Here is an 18,278-nt window from a genome sequence, read left to right as displayed (position 1 = left end):
GAGCCTGGCACATAGTAGGCATCCTTTAAGTATTTGTTGACTTAGTTAAGGAGTGTTTTTTGCTGGGAAGGATGTCAAATACTGCGTCAGGAGTAAGATTTACAGTGGCTGTTTGAGTATATGCATTTATAATTGAACAGCAATTGCTGGCATGTAAAAGGATATTATGATTGTGTTTTTGAGCTGTTGATTCTCTTTTGTGGGCTTAATCTGCTTCCAGCTACTTTAAAGCACTCACTATTGCTCTGCTAATTACAAATCCCGATAAACTCTCCATTAAAGCATATCTTCTTAGTACCTTCAACCTGATAATACTGGAATTAGAAGGAATTACGGATGGTTGAAGGTAGGAAACCATATTTACTTAATAACAGTCTTAAATTCAACTTACCTTTCCAATGCTGTACTTGAACTAGAGAAGCCATACTGCATTTACCTGCTTGCCTAATGACACAGGTCAGATGTTAGCAGGGGCTTGCCCCTGGAAATGCAGATGTAGGGCCCACAAAGAATGCTCTGTGTGAAGTCCTTTAGAGAAAACTCATCTTCTTTTGTGCCTTGGCCCATCCCATGTTCACCTGGCACGAACCTGCTTTGACATGGGTCTCATAGGGCCCAACACTTTGCTGAGGGTATTCAGATGAAGGCAAGCATGTGTGTGTTATTAATCTCTATGAACCTTGATTTCCTCATTTGTAAAATAAATTTATAATAATGACTCCATGCCTTGTGAGGCTCAGAGTATTAAGGGTATAAGGGTATACGGGGCCAAGGAGACCACAAATTGCAGTGAACATAGAAAGACTATTGTTGTGACTGGCAGCCACCTCTTCCTGCTTAGAGGTAGTCCCATGTACATGAGGCATGTCTCAGTGATCAGGTTGTAACTGGCCCCCTGAAATGACTAGAATACAGAAGAATGCAAAACTCAGGCATTCCGGGGTTGGGTTGAGAGACTGTGGAAAAGGCAGGATTTTTGGATGCTTGGAAAGCTGCAAGGAGCAGGGACAATGCCCTGAGGAAGGTGAAGCTGCCAAGAGGGCCTCTGAGCCCTCTTACAAGGAGTAAGTGTGTGTGGGCATGGCTGTATGCATATGAGAGCACGGTGGACCTGACTGACACGACTTGGATTTCGGGCTCCATCTCTGGCTCCATTTGGGTACGGATCAGCTCACTAGGTCACCTCTGCATTTGTTAGCAGTATCGTACGCACTGTGTTGAGTCAGAGGCTCAGCATCAGACAGGAAGACAGGCCTGGGAATCAACAAGTTATGTTATAAGGCAGTAGGTGGAATACAGGGGGGAGCCCACAGTGCCCAGGATCCAGAGAAGTGGAGGGTTGGGAAGAAGAGAGAAGGCCTGGAAGAGCAAGTGTTTTTGAACAAGAGTGGACACTTTTCAAAGGGTGAAACAGGCATAGGGCTACTTTACTTAGAGAAGGGCTCACGTGCAAAGACCAGGATAGGGAATCCAGGCTAGGGGCAGAGAGTGTACACATGAGGATATAGGTGGTATAGGCTGTGGCCAGATTAGGAGGAATGTTGTGGGATGAGCTAAGATGTCTGGGCAGCACCCGGAGGGTAGTCTGTGCTGAGAGGCAGCCCAAAGTGCTGGTTCAGAATTGATCCCCACTGCCTGTGTTTGTATCCCACCTGCCTGATGACTAGCTGTGTAATCCTGGGCAGTTTCTCTGTGCCTCAGTTTCCCTATCTGTGAAGTGGAGTATTGCTCTCTACTTCCAGGGTGTTGAGGAACAATAAAAGGGCTAACACATGTGAAGTGCTTAGAGAAGTGCCTGGCACACAATAAAGTTAGCTATTAACTACCATCATTCCTTGAGGGCTAAGGGAACACCAATATTACAGGATGAACAGAGGGCAAGGAGCCTCTGACCAAGTGTCTGAAATAACAACCATGGGATTTGGAGGAAAACCAAGAAGGCCGGTCATAGAAGCCACAGCAAGAGGAAGTTCCTGGAAGGGTCAACACAGTCGAGGGTACCGAGACAAAAGCCAACAGGGCCTTGGATTTAACAAGAAGCAATACACAGATGACTTTAGCCACTGTAATTTTGGTGATGTCATAGGGGCAGAGTGCAGTGTGCAGGGTAAGAAAAGGTGGGCAGGGAGGAACTAGAGCCAGGAGGGGTGAAACATTTCAGCTGTCTGACTGGGGAAGGATGCAAGTGAAAGGCAGCAACAGTAGAGGGACAGGAGGGTTGGTAGCCATCCATTTTGCCAAACACCCATTCTACCCAACCATTGTCTCCTGCAGGGCTCATGACCTGTGGTCAGCTAAGCAGGGGGAAGATTGAGGTCCATAACTTCTAAATAAAGACACTTAGGTAGGCAGAGATTAAAAGTGGCAGAGTGAGGACAAAATCCAGGCTACCCATTTCCTCTCCCTTTTCAAGGTGCTGGTAAGATTGTGTGCAAGAAGAGAATTGGCAAGAGGGCATAGAGCACTTAGTGCCATCTAGCTGCTTTATCACACCTGGACCTCCAATGAAGGTGGCAGAGGAAGGTACGGACAGTTCCCTTTAATGAGCACCTAACAAGTGCTGGGTGCCCAACATGTGCCATTTGACTGAATCACATCATATCTGGGTAGAAGTCTTTGGTGGAGATTTCTAGCTCCAGCTGGAAATAGTGGGAACTCAGATCAGCAGAAGGAATACTACTGATTTTTCACATCTGCCCCTTCTCCCCAGTCCCTTCTCCTCCGTGTGAGATCTGGCTGTCTGGCAGTAGCTCTGGTCTTTGACTCTGCTGCAGGGAAGTTGGGAGCATGACCTGAAGGTGATGTGTCACTTGGAGTATGCTTGTGGGAAGTGAAGTACATGCTTCTGGCTCACTCAGGAACTATCTTGAAATTGAGAACTTTGGACCAATAAAACTATAATGATGTGATTTTGGAAAGTCACCTTCCAAACCAGAGTAGAGGAGATCCAGAGGGGGCTGGAGGAGATTGCAGGGGGTGAACCAATAAATGCCCATCCAATATGCATCAGAAACATGCCCAGAGGGCTGATAGGGACAGAGCAGCCTTCATGGCATGCTTTCCATGAAGCCCCTGCTGTTGCTATCTCAACATGCCTAGTTTTTGAACAAGGATCCCTTATTTTGCACCTGACCCTGCAAATGAGGTGACCTATGTTGGCCATGGGCACACAGACTCCATACTGGCTAGGTCTGGCAGGCAGCAGCCTTGATTTCAGAGCCTCCCCATGTGAACCTGGCTACTGAAATTCAACCACCTCTGACAAAGCCCAAAGAGCCAGCTGTGGTTGAGAAAAAGGACTTGGCCAGTTTAGAATCACCTCTTCAGAGCAGCTATGAGGGTGCCTCACACAAAGCAAGTGGGAGGGAGGAAACACAGAACGTTCACCAAAACCACGATAGATGAGCTGGGCTTTGTGCTTGAGGCCTTTGCACATGGGTCTGTATTAACCTCCTAAGACCTCTGTCTTAGTGAATCCGGCATCAAAGATGATGACTCAGAGCTTCCAGATTATTAGAATTGACCAGGTGCTAGTAAATTTCAACATGGATTAGAATGCAGGTATCTGGCCCCCATATCCAATGCTGTTTCCACTACAGTAGAGGATTGGGGTGGAGACTGGGGGACCTGGATGCCCAAGCTCTGCTGGCTAGCACATCCAAGGCATGGCTCCCATTCTGAGGGATGAGGAGTCTGAGTTCAGTGCACAACCCATAGTCAGTTCAGCTCACCCAGGAGCTCAGGGGGCCAGACCTGGTGATGGGAGCAACCCTGGGGGAGGTCCAGCTCTGAGCTGAGCCCTGGAGCCAGGACGGAGGGATACAGACAAAAGCGTATCTTTGCCTAGGCTGGCCTGGGCTCACAGGGCTCTGGGCACAGGATGTACTGGGAATTGGGTGGTGGGCCATGGAGTGGCCCGGGCTGTCCACCTACCACCACATGAAAAGAAAGGCTCCCCAGGGGGCTTTCCTGGCAGTTTATGAGTGTGTCACCTGAATCATGAGTGACTTTGTTGGTTTTGGTGGGCATACTGTAGAGTCACATTGCTGCCACTTCCTGCCTCTGTGCCTCTTCTCTGCAAGCTGGAAATGCTGGGGCATTTTTTCCACCATTCCCTGGAAAGTTGGCAGTGTGCCCTGGCCTCCAGGTGGGCAGTGGGCTTTCCAGCATCTTAGGGGCCCTGGTCATGCCCACCTTCTCTCTTTGGCCACAGTATGGTATGTGAGCTCTTTGAATGTGAGCACCAGGCCAGAAAGAAAATCAGAGGTAGAGTCTGACCTGGCATTTAAGAGGTGGGGCTGTCTTTTGGGCTCTGTCACTGGGTCCCCATGTGACAACTCACTTTTCTTTGCAGGGTCTCCAGATCCTCATCTGTAATGTGAGATGACCCACCCCTATTTTTCCCAGGGGCTCTTCTTGCTCTGTGGGGATTGCAGCCCAGAGGGAGGACAGAAGGGCTAGCGTCACTGGGTGCCAGGCTGTCTGTGGTGCACACCTGGCCTCTGCCAAGTCCTTGGATCCTCATGGGGACTTTGCAAGGTGGAGATTTCTGATTCAGGGCCAAACAGCTCAGGAACCACAAAACTGAGTTTACAACACATTCAGGATCCAAGGCAACGTCATGCCTACCACACTTCTTTGAGCTTCTGACTTCTGGGTGTTTTCTAAGTTTCAAATGAAGCATTTCAACTATAGTCCATGGCTCCTAGNGGGGGGTGCTTCATAAATGGCTCATGGGCTAGCATTAGCTCTATGAGGCTCTGCTGCCCTTGACCTTCATCAGAATGCTGACACTGGATCCTCACCAGAAGTTCCCCTCAGCATAACAGGCCTGATCCAAAAACCAGTTCCACTGGGGATGTTTGAGTGGGCTGTCTGGGGGATGCGCAGGAGTCTGCCTGAACTTGGAGACTCGGAGAGTCATTAAATGCCAAACCAGAGAGGGTCTCAGTGACCATCCAGGCTAGGGGCTTCGGACAGGGTGCAGTGGTGGGGTTGGATTACCTCAAGAGGCCTTTCAAGATCCTCCAATTGCCCTGGATTCAGAATACACCTCTCCCTTCCAAGCAGGTGTCTTTTGATAAAAGCTTCCCAAATGACCCTTGTTATGATTCCCATTTCTGGGGAGAGTCCTTGATTTAGGCCAGCATTCTCACTTTTTAGATGAGGAAATTGAGGCCCAGAGAGAGGCAGTGACCTGCCCAAGGTCCCACAGAAAATGAGCAGCAGAGCCCAGAGACCTCATATCCTGACGGTCACACTGAACCTCCTCACCTGTCACCCCTCCCAGGCTCGTTCAAACCTCCAGGTCTCCTGCCTTTTTCTGCTTATTCTTTCCTTTGGCCTCTAACAAAAGCCTTCATTCCAAACCACAAATCTGGCTGCACCCCTGTGCTGAGCAAAAGGTTGTTTAAGACTTTCTCTTGCCAATAGAGTCAAGCCCCAAGGCCCAAGCCTCATAAACAAGATCTTGTGGAACCAGCCTCTTTGTCCTGCTGGCTCCCCTCCCAGACATTCCCTGCAGCCTACATCGTTTCCTCCACGCTCTAGAAACACCAGCCTACACACTGGCTACCCAACGCTGTGAAGCAATTGTTCACTTTTCCTTAAAAAATATGTCACATTTATTTTCATACAAGCCTATTACAGATATCATTATTATCCCGATTTAGAGGTGAGGCTCAAGGTTGAGCAACTGAAAGAAGTCAGTCACACCAGCAGGTGCACAGAGGAGCCGGGGCTGGAATCCGGGCGTCTCCCCAGAGTTCGCTGCACACATCCTGTCCACCCCCGGCCAGCAGATTCTGCATTCATCCTCTCCGTCCCTGACGAAATGCCACAGGGCACCCCAGACTGAGTGCGCACAGCCTGTGGTCTGCGCATGATGACAGTCATAGCCAGACTGTGCCAGACTGGTTTTCGTGTCTGTGTCCCTCTCTAGGTGCTAGTTCTTGCACTCAGGTCTTCTCCCAAACCTGACGGCCTGCGCAGGGGCTGACAGAGTGGGCCCTCGGAAGATGTCTGCCAAATGACTGAATGAATGAATGAATGAACACATAAGGGGCTGAGATCTGGCACCAGGGAATGGTGCTCAGAAACACACTCAGAAATGCAAACAGCCTGATGCGTATCCATGTGTGTGAGGCAGGGGGAGAAGAGATAGTACAGGGTGGTACAAACAGGTCCAGCACTGGGGCCAGAGCCCCCCATCTTGCTCAACCCGTAGGACTCCTATGCGGCCCAGGGCCTCCATTTCCTCCATTTCTCACTGATGGCTGGGGTGGACAACAGGGTAAGACAAACAGTCTTCCCATCAGCAAACAGTCACTGCACATGTGCCCTGTGTTGGGCACTGGGGCATGAAAGGCACCCCACAACGGAGGGACCCCTGGCCTGCAGGAGCTTCCAGACAAGGCAACTGTGTGGACCGCCAGGCGATTACGAGACTGCGAGTCGCCTGCCATGAGGAGCGAGTCCGGCTCAGCCCGCGAGCTCAGGTGGGACAGCTGTGGGCAGTGAGCCAGACAGAGATGGAGCAGGTGGCCCAGGCAGAGGGGCGGCAAACTCCTGGTGTGTGTGCGGAACAGCGACGGTGTCGTGCAGCTGGTGTCGGCCACATCGGGCAGGGCTCTTTCTAAGCCGAGCCAAAACATCTGTGCTTCACCCCCGCACCGTGGTCCGAGCTCTTGTCAGCCCTGGAGCTCAGTGGCTGTGGCTGCACGATGAACAGCCAGTGACCGCCCCACTGTAACATTCTTTGGGCCCCTTAGGTTCGCCTGTTGCTATGAGAGCAATTGGACGTCTCCTTCACATTGTCACTGAGAATGAGATAGGAGAGGCCCCCTTAAGGAACGAAAGTGTTGGACGTGAGTGAGCATTAGGGAATGAGGGAACCTAAGCAGAGTATAAGAGGCACTGGAAAATACCATACAAGGCTGTGAATTCCAAGGCGTTTGGATGCTGGGGGGACCTTGCTGTGGGCTGGTCTTGTACTTGCTGGTGCAGGGCTGGGGCCAGAGGGGACACTGTGCTCACAGTGGTGACCGCAGCAAGCTTGCCTGGGTGTTGGGCAGCACTGATTAGAAGGGAGAGAGACCAGGGAGCAGCCCTGGGTGGGGAGGTGGTAACATCTTCTGGGTCATGTGATGACCCTCAGAGGGTCTAGGATTGAGGGGTGAAGAGGAAATGAGGGCTGTTTTACTGAAAGCATCTTCTACTATGTGTCAGGCCCCATGGGAAGGATTTCCACCTATGACACAGCTCACAGGACACTGTGTCTCTTTTGGAATATTTATCACAACTTACCACAATTCTGTGTACCTGCCTCCCCAAGTGAGGCTCCCCTTGGGGTTCAGGGCTGGTGTCTGTCTTGTGCCCCCCTCCCTGTGTCCCCAGGACCTAGTGTACAGTAGCTGCCTCATAATGATTATGAAGGATTCAACTTTCCTTTCTTTTCCTCTCCCCTCCCTCCCTTCCTTTCTTTCTCCCTTGTTTCAAGACCAGGTGAGAAATCTCATTTACTCCTTCAAATAGCAGAAAGTTGGGTTAAGGTGCTTTGGGAGCTGGTCTTCAAAACAATAGGGGGAGTTGGTGCCAGTCCAGCTGTCAGTGGAAGCCATAATGATGGAACGAAGGCTCAGAAGTGTTAAGTTACTTGCCCAAGGCCACATAGCGAACAAGAAGTAGGGCTGAGATCTGACCTAGTTATCTTAGAATCCATGGCATGCTTCATCCCTAACTGAGGGAATGAAGAAGACTTGGCCCCAGAGGGAGACATAGCTGGGTCAGTATTTCTGCAGCTGTGATGGTAGCAAACGAGTTTTCCCCCGTGGGTTTCTGTGTCCTGGTTGATATAGATCATGTAGAAATGTAATTGGAGAGCAAGCAGGCAGAGCCAGGCTGCAGCCCACTCAAGGTCACTCTTAGACACCCCTGGTGGAAATGAACTTCAGAGAGATCCACCCTGGCTGAGCTCTGTCTGTTCTCTAACCATCCACAGTCAATGGGCACATATTTCATAAAAGATAACTAGTAAGAAAACCTTCCTGCAGGCACTTGCTTGTTTTCAAACTTCTAACGAAGAAAAGGGTTCCACCTGGCTGTCAATAACTGGTTCAGTGTTTGTGCTGAGCATTTCCCATCTATCAGTCTATCCTATGCTATGCTGCCCCATCTCGGGCAAATGTAGACATGTTTTATTGAGTTATGACTTGGCTCTCACCTTTGTATAGCAGGAGACACCACGCTGGGATGAGGACGATGCCACATGGAGCCCTAGGCATCTGTGCCATAGGAGCCTCCAGCCAGTTCCTCCCAGGGCTGAGGGGAAGGGGAGGGACTGATTAAGTCTTTCTGTTCCTCTTTTCCCACCCTGGGCTCACAGTGGCCATAGTGAGGGGGAGGAGGGAAAGTAAGTTTCCGCCTCCTTCTTGAGTGGGCCAAGCAGCATGCCTGGGGAGAAGGAAAGAGGGAGGAATTTTCTGGGGGGGCCAGGTAGCCTCTCTCTGAGCCCCAAGTGAGTGTGGGAGCCCCAGGATTACATGGTTACATTCGGCACCTTTATCTCCCTCCTCCCTTGGGACTCCGCTAAAATGATGGGAGAGGAATACAAAAGCATCAGTCTGTAAGGACAAAGAGAATAAGAAAGTGGCAACAGTGGTTGTGATTTCTACTACTTCAAGTGCATTCTGGGTAGCAGGCAGTCGCTGGCAGGACGAAGGGAGGAATTGATGGAGCAGAGCAGCCGTTAGCTGAGGTCCTCGCTGGAAATGTGTTCTCAGAGGAGGCCACGCACGGAGCTCAGATGACCAGATTTCCTCAGTGTCTGCTGTTCCATTTCTGCAACAAATTCTCAGCATGACCCTGGGCAAGTCTCTTTCCTCTTTCTGATGCTCCTCCTGGAGCCATACTGGACATGTGATTTTTCTGGTGTCTGAATATCCTGGAGGGGTTTTCCCCTTCAACATGTTGAGTCACCTAAGTTTTGATTCTGATTCTGAAATTTGTATGGTTTTCAAAAGCTCTCCAGGAAGCTTTAAAAGCACCTGCTGCAGATGGTCTTTGAGGGCCCATTCAATTTTAACATGCCAGGACTCCCACCCAGGGGTTAGTTTGGAGAATGCACGGGGCTGGGGTGGGGGAGTTGCAGGGATATAAGACCTTCCAGGAGGTGATCCAGGAAGCTTTGAAGGAGGCCGAGTGCCCATCTGCTGGGGACGGCATGGGCTCTATACGGGGACAATGGCATTTGAAAAGGGTAGAAAGCCCACTGAGGAAGACCATGAGGAGGGCCATGCAGGTGAAGTCACAGTATAAGCACATCCTAGCATTAGGGAAAGTTTGTGGCATGGTGGGGAATTATAGATATTCAAACATGGAGACACTGCATGAGGTGCCATGAATGTCCAGGGGAACACCTGTTCTTCATCCAAATGACAATGGGGAGCCATGCAGATCTCTGAGCTAGCGAGTGCATGATCGAAGTAGATTAGCCTCACCAGTCCTCTGTGGTTATATAATGCACATTGGCCTCATGGTTTTAATACACAGATTCAGCCCAGATACCTTTTCTGGAGCACCTACTATGTGCTGGTTATGCTAAGCACTGCTCACAATGTCTCCATGACCTGACCGCTCCATGGCTATACAGCTGCATCTCTTCCTGCCACTTTCCCACTGAGTTCACTCTCCTTACCCTTACACCCTCACTCTATCTGGCATCCCTGAATGAGTGTGCTCCCTTGTGCCTCCCTGTCCTTACTCAAGCCCCTTCCTCTGTTGGTATGCCCCTCCCCACTTCAGCCCTTCTGAGTGGCCTTTCAGATGCTCCTGGGCAGTTCCTGGTCCTCTCCATCCCCCTCCAGATGGCACATCCACTGCTGACCTCACACTGTGTGGCTTTTACTTGTCAATCTGTGAGTCTAAGGACAGCAAGGTCAAGGTCAGGCACTACTTCTTAGTGGTAACGGTCTTTCCTGGGGCTCACTGAGGGTCTAGGGCAGAGCAACCTGTTGAGAAGTGTTCAGTGATTGAAAAAATACCAATAGCAGTGATCTGGGCCAGGCACATGACATAGCAGATTTAACTCTCATTGCACACCCTTGGGACGTGGGTCACTATATCCACCTTGCAGCGCATATGTGACTTGGGATATGTGAGTCTGTGCAAATTCTCTTCTGCAGAACGGGGATTAAACACAGGTATGCCTCAGCCCTGGCCCTCCTCTTCACCATGTCCCGGGCCAGCCACTCCAGCCTGGGACGGAAAGACGTGGGGTCAGAGAAGCCACAAACAGGCAACTTCCTTTCCCTCACCTCTCTCCACTTCCCACTCAGCCCGGACAGCTCCTACTCATTTTCTCAAGATCCTAATCTGCTCCGCACTCGGAGAAATTTCCCCATACCTCGCACACTACCCAGGAGAGGTGGGGAAAGAAGTGTTCCATGTGGTCACCGGGTGTGAGTAAGCATCCCTCCTCCCTGTGACTTCCCCACCTCTGCACCAGGGGTTGGGAAACCCCACTCAGGTCATCTAATAAAAGCTCTGGGCCCCGTAGCATGGGCCAGGGAAGAGCTCTTAGCTTCACTAGACACATAGAGGCCACTGCAAGGAGATCTGAGCCAGACTGCACAGGATGAAGCTCATCACCTTGGCCCTGGTGTGCCTGCTGCTGGCTGGGATGTGGCTGGACGAGGCAGACAGCAGAAGCAGTGAGTGTGGTTGGAGTCACTGCACTCCTCCTTGGGGAGGGTGCTTTGGGCTTGTGGGCTGGGATTGCCCTGAACTCAAGGCCTCTGTATTCCCCCCTGGAAAAATTCTTCCTGAAGAGGGTGAATGGAGGATTTGGTTGGGGTAGGGACAAGGGGCTGGTGGGAGAAGGTATCCACGCCACCATCATAGCTGGGCTGCTAGCTGCAGCCGAAGCAGGCCCTGCCTCATCCATGGAGCTCTGAGGCTATTTGGGCCAAACCAGGAGGCCTGAGGCTCAGAGGAGAGACTGAGTCCTGCCTCTATCGGGTAACAGATAACAGGCAGAGTGTGAAGTCAGGACTGAGACTGGAAAAGTTGGTTAGTCACTGTTGGGCAAGTGCTGGCACAGTGACTCAGACAAGTCACTTTACCTCTCAAACTCTGCCTTCCCTGTTGGCAAAATGGGATTGATAATGCCTGCCCTTGGGGCTCTGGAAAGAAGACTGATCTAATTCCAGGCACATGAAAAACGCTGTTAGACAAGAAAGCCAAGAGGAAGGAGCCAGGATTGGAATTCGAGTCTCTTGGGGGTGGGGTATGGCAGAGAGTGTGTAAAGTGGCTGAGTGGGGGTTGGAGCCTGGACAGAGCTGAGGGCCTGGGGAGGGCATGGGAAGCCTCTCAGTTCCTGAAAGCTCTTCCTTGGTCATCTCATCAGTTTGAACTCCTTGAACCATTCCTAGTCCTGCCCCAAAGCCACAGACTACAGTTGTCCTGTGTGTACCAGACTCATTGGGCCCTCAGAGTGTGGGGTCCTGAGCCCTTGAACCCAAATATTGGGCTAGAACCATACATTCGTGGTGGGATGTCAGAATGGGAAACTCCTTAAAAACCAGTCCCAAAAGTCCTATTTGACAGATGGGAAATCTGGGGCCCAGATGGGGGCTCATCTTGGTCAAGGCCACATAATTGGATTGTGGGGAGCTGGGGTCTGAACCCCAGTGTCCTGACCCTCTGCCTAAGTACAGAACTAGGTGACTGATAAGAGAATGCTGCACTGGGCTAGATGTAGTTCCCAAGCTTGGGCCCATCCCAAAAGATTTCCCGTGTTGGCTGGTTGGTTAGTTTTTAACCACTTGGATAAAAGGAACAAAGGCCAGGTTAAGAAATAGATGCAAACCATTTTTGTGTTTTCCTTCTAGTGCATGTGTCCTCCTCCAACTGTTGCTTCGTGTTTGCAGAGAGAAAGATTTCCTTGCAGAAAATACAGTGTTACAAAACCACCAGCTCCACGTGCTCCCGCAGTAGTCTAATGTGAGTGGTCCTACCCTGGTCTATTCCTAACTCCTTCTTCCAGAGAACAGAAATCAGCCCACCTGGAATTAGAATCGCAGACGCTAGATGGCGATGTTCCACCAGGTTCAGGTTTCTAAACCTTGAGCGAGGCCGCCAAGATCTGGGTGTACAGAGCCCAGCATGGGCGCTAGGGGGAGCGCCGCGCTTCTTAGCCGGTGCCCGGAAGGATGCCCCTGTGCTCCTGAGTGACTTGTGTTTCTTGGAACTCCAAGACGCCAAGTAAAATATCCTAATATTTTATGTCCTGAAGAAGGAACTGCTTAAAAGCTCTAGGATTTACTGTGTAATGGGAAGGGTGAGGGGGGTCACAGTTAGTTCCTGCCTCAGGATTTGCCAACCTGTGATCTTGGTTGACCTTGGGCAGGTAATTCTTCTGCACCTCATTATCTGGGTACTCCTCTGCACTCCTTATCTGTGAAATGAAGTAAAGATGATAGTTGCATCAGAAGTCAGTAGAAAGTTAGACCGAGGTAGCTTATCCTGGCTATTCAGTATCTATGAAGCATTCATGTATATGATCTTGGCTAACCCTTTTTCATTATCATTATCATGAACAGTGAAGTTCAGGGAAGTAGAGAGATTTGTCTGAGGTCACCCAGATAATTAAAGTTAGAATTAGTCTATAGTTTGATTGGACAATAGCCAAGTTAAAGAGGTAGGCAGGTCAGAAAAGAAACACACACACACACAGTGAATCTAAAGCAATGACTGAGGGTTCCAGATGGACACAGACACATGAAAAGATGGATTGGGAGCCCACATAGATAGTCTAGGAGGGAAATGTCCATACTGGCCAATCCTCAGAGTGTCTGCAGCCTTTTCCCCGCCCCAATACAACAAATCTCACGCTCCAGAAAAGGGAGAAACTCAATTGAATAAGCTCTTCCTGAGGCTCGAGTGTCCTTCCCAGAGTACAGGCCACAGATCTTATGCCACAACTTCATTTTACAGGCCCAGAGAGAGAAGCCTAGGGGCACCCAGCAGCAAGGAGGGGCAGCTGGGACTTGCGTCCCTCACCCAGGGGGCAACTCAGGTGATTGAGCTCCTCTTTTGCTCTTTTCCCACAGACTCAAGCTGAAGGGAGGCAGAGAGACCTGTGTCTTGCTGAAAACCCCATGGGTTAGGCAATCTTTAAAATCTATGAAAGTGTGCCCGCCGAAGTAAACACGAGCAGGTTTCTCTCCATCCTGAACTCTGAAGACTGCATGGATTCACGTCCCCCGCCTCAGCCCCGACCCTACACCAGTCCTTCTGCCCAGCTTTGTAAGGTCGTAGAGAGTCAACTCAGTCTTAATAAGCTATGTTGTTGCACTTTATATATTTAAATGCTAGAATCTTCAATTCCTGCCTCCCTGGGCTTCTTGGATCCCACAGGAATTTCAGGGTCTGAACTTGATTGGGACTGAGAAGCTGGGGCCAGGTGGGTGCGGGTAGGGAAGACATGTTAGTGCCGTAAGAACTGACTTGTTGTCAACAAGAGCCAATAAATTACTTATACCTCTCAGCTGACTGCCTTTGTCTTGGGGCATGGGGGCGGTGGCGTTAATTCAGGGCAGTGATATAGATTCTCTGCTTCCAGGTTTGGCCGTGGGAGAAGGCATGATGAAGCAGAAAATGGGAACTCAGGGTCGGGGCTCCCAAAGTCACAGCTGCCCTAGCTGGAGGGATCTTGTGAGGTCACCTGCCTGTAAGATGTTGCTAGGCTCATTCTATAGATGAGGTGATTGAGGGTTGGAGAGGGAAAGAGACAGACCCGAGGATACAGAGCAAGTCAGGGTCAGGTCTGGTGTTAGAGCCTGGGGCTCCTGCCTCTCAGGCCAGAACTCTCCCCCTGTGTCCCAAGATGGCAAGTGACTGCCTGACACAGCATGGGACACACATATGGGTGGCAGAGGCCCTGTCCCTGTCAAAAGGGACAAGCCACAAATGGTGTGACGTGGGACCCCAGGGAGAACAGCAAGGGAGGGCAGTGGCTTCTGGGTCTCAGGATTGGCACCCTTAACGGAGTGGCTTTAGAGGAGAAGTTCTCCTCTCCTGCACTAAAAGAGGCTTCTCTCCTTTCCTCCGAAGCACAGTGTCCGGCCCATTTTTCTTAAACTGGCTCTCCCCTTCCGTCCCCACGACTGCCCTGCTTCCTCCCATCCCTCTTGCAAAGACCACTGCAGGGCAGTAAGCTGCCCCCAGCCCTCCTTTGCCAACTCCACCCTGCCCAGGATCACAGGCCACTCCCCCCTCGCATGCCTCTGATCTCTTGAAGGCTCCTCGGCCTTCGGCCCCTCCCTCCTGCCTTCTGGACTGACTCCAAACTCCGCACGTTGATCTTCCAATTCCTCTACAACCGCACCTCAACCATGCTTTCTAAAGAACCCTACCTTTTCCATCCCAGAACCCAAACTCGAACAGTAGGTGGACATTCCCTGCAGCCCCTCTTCGTTCCTTTCCATCTTGTGCCTCCTGTAGAAGAATCTTTGCTGTGACTGTGCTCTGGCATCCTTCATGGTTGCTGCTAACTAAGACCGGGTCATCTCGTTTTCCCCTAGAGGCCATGTGCACTCAGTGTCTATATTACTCTGGGGACCGTTTGGAGCAGGGAGGCATGGTGCCGAGAGGCCAGTTAGAAGCTGATGTTGGGGCCGGAGTAATTGTTCTAGAACATGCTGGGCTGCTGATCCAAACCCAGGTCAGCCAGCCACCAACCTCAGTGAAGGCCTCCCCACAGCCACATTCCTCCAGCGCCCCCTGCCAGCCAACGGCGCCTGGGAGCGCCCCCTACTGGTTGTAAGTTACCCTTCCCCAAGAAAACACCACTATGAGATTTTACACAGAATGTATTTTCTGCAACAAGCCCACGATCTTACGAATTGCATTCTCCTTTCTGCAGTAACATAGTTAGCCACACCTCACATTCCCAAGGTCCTCCGCTCCCTGGATTGCAGTATGATTTGGAGGCACATACAATGGCTGGGGAGATAGGCAGGAGACAGACCCTTTGCTTGTAGCTTACAGGCCAGGGAAGTGGGGCTTATGACAGGAAGCAGCTGGCTCAAGGCCTTGCTTTGAAAAAAGATCACCAATATTAAAAATAATCCCCAAACCAGCAACAATTCAAATAACATTAAATTTTACTTAAGGGCCTAGTACTTATTTTTTTTCACATTACAATACGGAAGGCACTCTATTCGAAAATTACAGTAAAATTAGTCCAGGGTACAGCTGGGCAGACTGGAGGAGAATAAATAGTCACTTTTCACACTCTGGCTTGGTCTTAGTGTGTCTGGAAGAGTTCAAGGCTTCAGGGCACGAGATTTTTGATCCAGCTGTTTCACATATTCCTGGACCCATTTCTCCTTCGGGTCAGCACAGATCTCCTTGGCCAGTTTTGTCCTGAAGCTGTGGATAAAGGAGGGCTGCACAGTTAGGTCCAGAGAGGACTTACTGGACTCTAAAACCTGCATGGCCCACCTGCTGCAGGTGAGGGATCCTCCCGGGGACAGGAGGATGTAGGGACATGGAAAGAAGGGGACTCTGGAGGTAGCTGCTGTTCTTGGAGGCCCCAGAGAAGCTGGCGTGGCATCAGCCAAGGTGACTGTGAGATTGTGAGCTGGCGCCCATTCAGGGGGCAAGGGTGAGGAGAAGGATGGGGATGGGAGCCAGCCCTCTCTGGGCCTGTTTTCAATGTAATCATAGTCTGGTAAAATCGTATCTCCTGAGTATAAGATCCCAGGTTGGTCTGATGCCTGTGTTCTGGGGTGGAATTTCAGGTGTGAGGATGTGGGAATGGGGTGGGGTGGGGTCAGGGTGGGCAGGTTTTTCTACCTACATGACAGCTCTCTGGGGACAGTGGCTGCTGGTGATTCGATAGCTCGTCAGCTTCGGCAAGGGGATCTTCTTATTGTTAAATGTGAAACAGCAAATGAACAGCGCACTGAATGCATCTAGACATAAAGTCACCAAAAAAAAAAAAGCCTTTTAGGAGGCGCTAGGTGTTTCTCAGCTTGAAAGCTTAGGAAGCATCTTTGGGGAAAGGAAAGGAAAGAGGTAGAAGTGGATCTTATCCACCCCAGGACTGGTACTCCTGCTCAAAGCCCTGAGGTGGGATGAGACCTGGACTACGTGGCTGAAGGTTCTCTCAGCCGCATGGTGGGGACACGTCATTGCAGACTGGGGCAGGCCAGTGTGACAGGTCCTGGCTATGGCGCTCCATGTGCAGAGTTTGCGAAGATCAGCCAGGGTCAAAGAAAAGGCCCTGGATTTGGGGTGAGCAGCTTGGGTTTTATCGTGGCTCTGCAATGGCTGGGGGTGGATGAGTAGGAAGAGCCCTCTGTCCCCAACTTGGTCTTCAGCTTTCTGTCTTTCAAATTAGATATTAAAGTGAAGGTCTGAGGACTCCCGGTGCTCTGATAGGCTCAGAAGTGGGGTGCTTCAGCTTCAGGCCTCCTAGAAGCAGAGGAAAACAAAAAGAAGGAGAGAGGACGGGAAGGAGGGAGGGAGAGCTTACCGGGCTGGGCGAACGCCTGGGTACTGAAGGTGGCAGCTGTGAGCAGCAGGCACAGAAGCGCTGCGGAGACCTTCATGTCTGCGGGGAGACTGGGCGTGAGAGCTGGAGCTTTCTGGCAGGTCTTAGCCTCTCTGCAACGCTGGTGGTTCTGCCTGCCTTTTAGAGGAAGCAGAAAGAGTAGGGGCTACCAGAGGGATGTTTGCCTGGACCGTGTCATGGTCAAGTTGAGATGCGGGGCGCTTCCGAATCTGCTGAGCTTGAGGTTGGCTACCCACGTTTTCCAGGAATTTCAAGAAGGAAGCTGTGGCTGCACTGTTTCCTTCCAGCTGCCTAGGCAGCAGAGAGGAAGCAGGAACACATGTGGTACCACTCTCCCTACTGAGTGATCCAAGGAGCTCTTCCACGGCCTTGCTTCCTCTGCCACCAAAGACCGCTGTGGCAGGGCTTTGCATGGGTGATGTATTTAGTCCTGACAAGGTGTATACTGTTATCATCATGCCCTTTCACAGGTGAAGATGCTGGGGTGCAGGCAGATGAAGTAATTTGCCCAAAGTCTTGTGGGAAGTGAGTGGCAGCGCTGGAAGAGAGAACTGGTCTGTTTACATACAATCACTGCCATTTAGCTGCAGAAGTCTTTCTCCGAGCAGGTTTATGTGAAAGACTCGTACTTGAGACCAATCAAGGCCACCTTCTGATGGATGACAAGGGCTCCTCTTGTCACCTGCTAGTGCCTGCTTCAGCCTCCGAGGCCCAGAGGGGTAGGGTTTGAAGTCCACTGATTTGTCTAGGACCTCTGTTTTCAGGAAGGACTGTTGAGTTTCTAGAGCTGTTGCCGGGAATGGGGTTGCAGAGTAGAGCAAAGCAGCCTCCTTGCTTCTGTGCCTGGCTCCCCTCTGCAGCAACCTTGTAGCTGAGCTTGAGCTTAGGGCGAGCTTCCCCGTGTGCCCTGGTGGGAGGGGCACCATGTTTGAACTTGGGGAAAACACCTGCCAAGGGGCGTGGCCTGAGCCTTCTATTCCCCATGCTCCCTCCTGGCTCCCAGATCTTGCTTACTTTTTGGACCTGCCTGGAATGTTTTCCCCTAGGCTTTCTGTTCTTGCAGGTCTTTCCACTCTAGCAAAACAAGTGCAGTGAGGCCAAAAGTACCAAAATAGAGAGCTAAGATTAGTGAAGTAGAAAACTATATATATTAGGAAGGATTGATGGAGCTCAAAGTCAGTTCTTTGACAAACCTATAATGAAGCTAATGCTCTTCTGAGACTCACCATGAAAAAATTAAAAAAAAAAAAAGGGCACCTGGGTGGCTCAGTTGGTTGAGTGTCTAACTCTTGATTTTGGCTCAGGTCATTATCTCAGGGTCATTGGATCGAGCCTAAGTCTGCTATAGATTCTCTCTCTCTCTCTCTCTGCCCTTCTCTCCCCCCCCAAAAAATACATGCAAAATGTCACAGATACCCAGCAGCAGGAATAAAAGAAGAGGTGTCACCCTGGAGCCTATAGATTCCAGAAGGAAAATTGGACCCTTCTGCCAAAAATTTTAATTTAGATGAAATGGATGATTCCCTAAAAAATATAACCTATCAGATTGCCAAAAAAAAAGAGTAAGTCTAAAACTACTGAAAAAATGGAATCAGTCATTGAAAATTCTCCCACAAAACATCCTCCAGTCCCAAGAGGTTTCGTAGATTATTCCTTCAAGTATTCCAGGAATCCCAATCTTTCACAATTTTCCTTCAG

At 50.6% G+C, this 18,278-nt stretch overlaps 2 protein-coding genes across 3 annotated transcripts; one reads left to right on the top strand and one right to left on the bottom strand.

Moving 5' to 3' along the window:
- Positions 1–10,633: 10,633 nt before the first annotated feature.
- Positions 10,634–13,490, top strand: CCL1 (C-C motif chemokine ligand 1). Its single transcript, XM_077749909.1, has 3 exons — positions 10,634–10,709; positions 11,890–12,001; positions 13,111–13,490. The coding sequence occupies exons 1-3, from the start codon at positions 10,634–10,636 to the stop codon at positions 13,205–13,207; spliced, it is 285 nt and encodes a 94-aa protein (XP_077606035.1). The 3' UTR covers positions 13,208–13,490.
- A 1,754-nt stretch (positions 13,491–15,244) lies between these two features.
- On the bottom strand, positions 15,245–16,635 carry LOC144219664 (C-C motif chemokine 13-like). 2 transcript variants are annotated; one of them, XM_077749728.1, is made up of 3 exons: positions 16,542–16,635; positions 15,864–15,978; positions 15,245–15,433 (listed from the first exon to the last, which is right to left on the bottom strand). In XM_077749728.1, exons 1-3 carry the CDS (start codon positions 16,615–16,617, stop codon positions 15,328–15,330), a joined length of 297 nt encoding a protein of 98 aa, XP_077605854.1. In that variant the 5' UTR covers positions 16,618–16,635; the 3' UTR covers positions 15,245–15,327. The 2 variants fall into 2 exon arrangements, with proteins under 2 accessions (XP_077605854.1, XP_077605853.1); XM_077749727.1 differs by having other exon boundaries at positions 15,864–15,968; positions 16,538–16,617.
- Between the last annotated feature and the right edge of the window lie 1,643 nt (positions 16,636–18,278).

Source organism: Crocuta crocuta, unplaced genomic scaffold (assembly GCF_008692635.1).
Source record: "Crocuta crocuta isolate KB4526 unplaced genomic scaffold, BGI_CrCroc_1.0 scaffold149, whole genome shotgun sequence".
Classification (NCBI taxonomy): Eukaryota; Metazoa; Chordata; class Mammalia; order Carnivora; family Hyaenidae; genus Crocuta; species Crocuta crocuta.
Note: the sequence above shows the minus strand (reverse complement) of the source record. Positions and strands in the feature narration are given on the sequence as shown.